This window comes from Penaeus japonicus, unplaced genomic scaffold (assembly GCF_977035675.1).
Source record: "Penaeus japonicus unplaced genomic scaffold, GWHDUDI00000001_assembly GWHDUDI00000026, whole genome shotgun sequence".
Taxonomy (NCBI): Eukaryota; Metazoa; Arthropoda; class Malacostraca; order Decapoda; family Penaeidae; genus Penaeus; species Penaeus japonicus.
In genome coordinates this window covers 33,346,178-33,348,761 of record NW_028234428.1, presented here as the reverse complement: position 1 = coordinate 33,348,761, position 2,584 = coordinate 33,346,178, and the positions used below count along the sequence as shown (strand labels likewise).

Below are 2,584 nucleotides of genomic sequence, written 5' to 3'. Positions count from 1 at the left end.
TCGACTGACAGACTAGTGCAGTTGCAAATTCAAATATTGTCGTGTCTTTGTAAATATCTTCTCATTCTTTTTTAAGCATTTCAATCCACAAGATACTTAATTGAAAGTGCAATTAAAGTAGAATTGTAAAAAACGAAATCCTGCAGAAGAGAATAGATATAACAACATCTTTGGTACATTGCTATTTTTTTTTCTTCTTCTTTTTCTTTTTCTTTTAATGCTGTCGTTTTGTTTTGTTTTACCGCCTCGTCGATGGATATATATGGCATGCTTTACATACATAACAAAAAACAAAAACAAAAAACAAAACAAAGAAAACTCGCCACCCATCGCTCTCCTTCATCGGTAACATCTACGGTATTTTAGAGGGCGTGGTCGGATGCAAGCACGGTGCAATAGCTAGTACATTTGGCTAGTTACGCGAACGGTTGATACACGTCCTTTGATAGATTAGATAAAGGGATATGGTCATTTTCCCTCACATGCAAATACAGTGAAGAGCCACACGTACTTCATGAACTGGATTATAATTAGGCATGATAGTGTTTCTAAAATAAATAAATAAATAAATAAATAAGTAAGTAATAAATAAAAAAAATGAAAAAAACGAAAAAAAATAAAAATCTTGATAATGAAAGTATATATTTTTTATTGTATTTTCCATACTTTACATGCAATTCCCATTCCTTAGAGGGCTGTGCATGACGACGTCTCAGCAATATGACATCTCGGATTTAGTTGTTTAGTTCATTTAGTTATCTCGGCCACACCCCATGCACGACCAGACTCATCTGTTGCATAAAAAAAAAACAAAAAAACAAAAAAACAGCTGACGTCCCTGAGACAGACTTCACTCCCTTCCCTTTACCCTTCTACTTTACCCTCTTCTGTGCAATCCTGTGTTTTATTTTCTTTCCAGTTGTATGAGTAGCTTTCTTTCTTTTTTGTGTGTGTTTTGTGTTTGTTTTGATATCCGTAATTACTTTGAAGTGTCTTTTATCAAGCCTCCCTCACCTCCTGAATTCCGTTCTTTATCAACCTTCTTTCCTTTGTGTCTCCGCCTTGCCGAATTCATACTCTGCCTTTGCATGTACCATCCCTACATCCACCCTCCCCTCCCTCCCCCCCTCCCCTTCCGCTACCACCCCTGCCCCTGCCCCTGACACGGGTAAGGACCCCCCCTCCCCCTCAAGGCCGGAACCTTGCCTCTCCTCGCGGGTATAAAAGGCGGACACGAAGATGCATCTTTGCCACTTGCCTCCGACCTTCTCCGTTGCAGGTGCTCCTCATTGCCGTCTCCTCTTCCTCAAAACTTCACCATGAAGCTGGTAATGACATTGAGACGCTCTTCTGTTCGGCAACTGCTTTTCGGTTGTCAATATTGCTAGAGATTTGGGTGGTGCAACGCATCTTATTCATTTTATTTTTATTGATTTTCTGTTCGTGTGTGTGTTTGTGTTTGTATGCAGGCACACACATCTATCTATCAATATCCATATATATATACAGTATATATATATATATATATATATACATATATATATATATATATATATATATACACATATATATACATATATATATATACATATATATATATATATATATATATTTATTTATATACATAAGAGTCTGTGGCACATAACTCTTGGCCATGGCTAAGCCTCCTCCCTCTCCCACGCAGCTGATGCTGCTGGCGCTGGCTGGGCTGGCGAGCTGCAGCACGAGGCTGGTCGGAGGCGACCGAGCCAGGGACGTCTCTCTTCGCTACAAGTGAGTTCCTCCAGCAGTCCTTGAGATCATTCATGTTCCTTCTGTCTTGCCTTTTGTTTACGCTTTCTCTGCGTCGGTCTTTCGAGCTAAAGTCCCTTCCTTCGCTCAGGTATTTCGACGACAACGGCAAGGAGATCCAAGTCGAGATCGAGGCCGAGAGGCTGGGACTCGGCCTCGTCGGCGGGGCGCCCAGGACGGCCGTAGCCTCCGCCCCCGCCCCCGCCCCTGCCCCTGCCCGTGCCCCTGCCGTCCGCCTTGCCCCCGTGCGCGCTGTCCCTTACAGCGCCCCACGAGCCGAGGTCCGGACCCGCTACGTCCCCGCGCAGGTCGTCCCCGTCCGCCAGGTGGAGACTCGTTTCGTGTCCGAGCAGGTCGTCCCCGTCCGCCGGGTGGAGACCCGCTTCGTCCCGGCCCAGGTCGTCCCCGTCCCACAGCCTCAGCTGCAAACGGTCGCCGTCGAGGTCGCTCCGACGCCCCAGGTCACCCGCTACATCCCGGTGGAGGCGCCGAGGACCCGCCTCGTGAAGCTGGACGACGATGACGATGACGATGTTTCGGTCGTGTTCGCTCCCCGCGTCTCCGCCCCCCGTGTCTCCGCCCCGGTGCAGCGCCTGGCGCCCCTCCGCTACTCCCTGGCCGCCCTCGACAAGGACACCGTGATCCCCGCCCGAAGGATCTCCGACACAAGCGACGAGAAATAAGCAGGAGACGCGCTGGGCTTCGAAAACACGGGCTTCTCTCTTTATTTTCCTAAAATTCTTTCAAAAAGTATAACTTATGTTTCAGATGAATAAACATACCAGTCAATCTA

General features: G+C 46.7%; 1 protein-coding gene across 1 annotated transcript; it reads left to right on the top strand.

The window, feature by feature from the left end:
- Positions 1 to 1,263: 1,263 nt before the first annotated feature.
- Positions 1,264 to 2,584, top strand: LOC122247473 (uncharacterized). The gene is made up of 3 exons (XM_043006761.2): positions 1,264 to 1,328; positions 1,685 to 1,773; positions 1,883 to 2,584. The coding sequence occupies exons 1-3, from the start codon at positions 1,320 to 1,322 to the stop codon at positions 2,472 to 2,474; spliced, it is 690 nt and encodes a 229-aa protein (XP_042862695.2). The 5' UTR covers positions 1,264 to 1,319; the 3' UTR covers positions 2,475 to 2,584.

Coding starts and splice junctions, on each gene's coding strand:
- LOC122247473 (XM_043006761.2), top strand. Junction 1,774..1,882: donor GACGTCTCTCTTCGCTACAA/GTGAGTTCCTCC, acceptor TCCTTCGCTCAG/GTATTTCGACGACAACGGCA.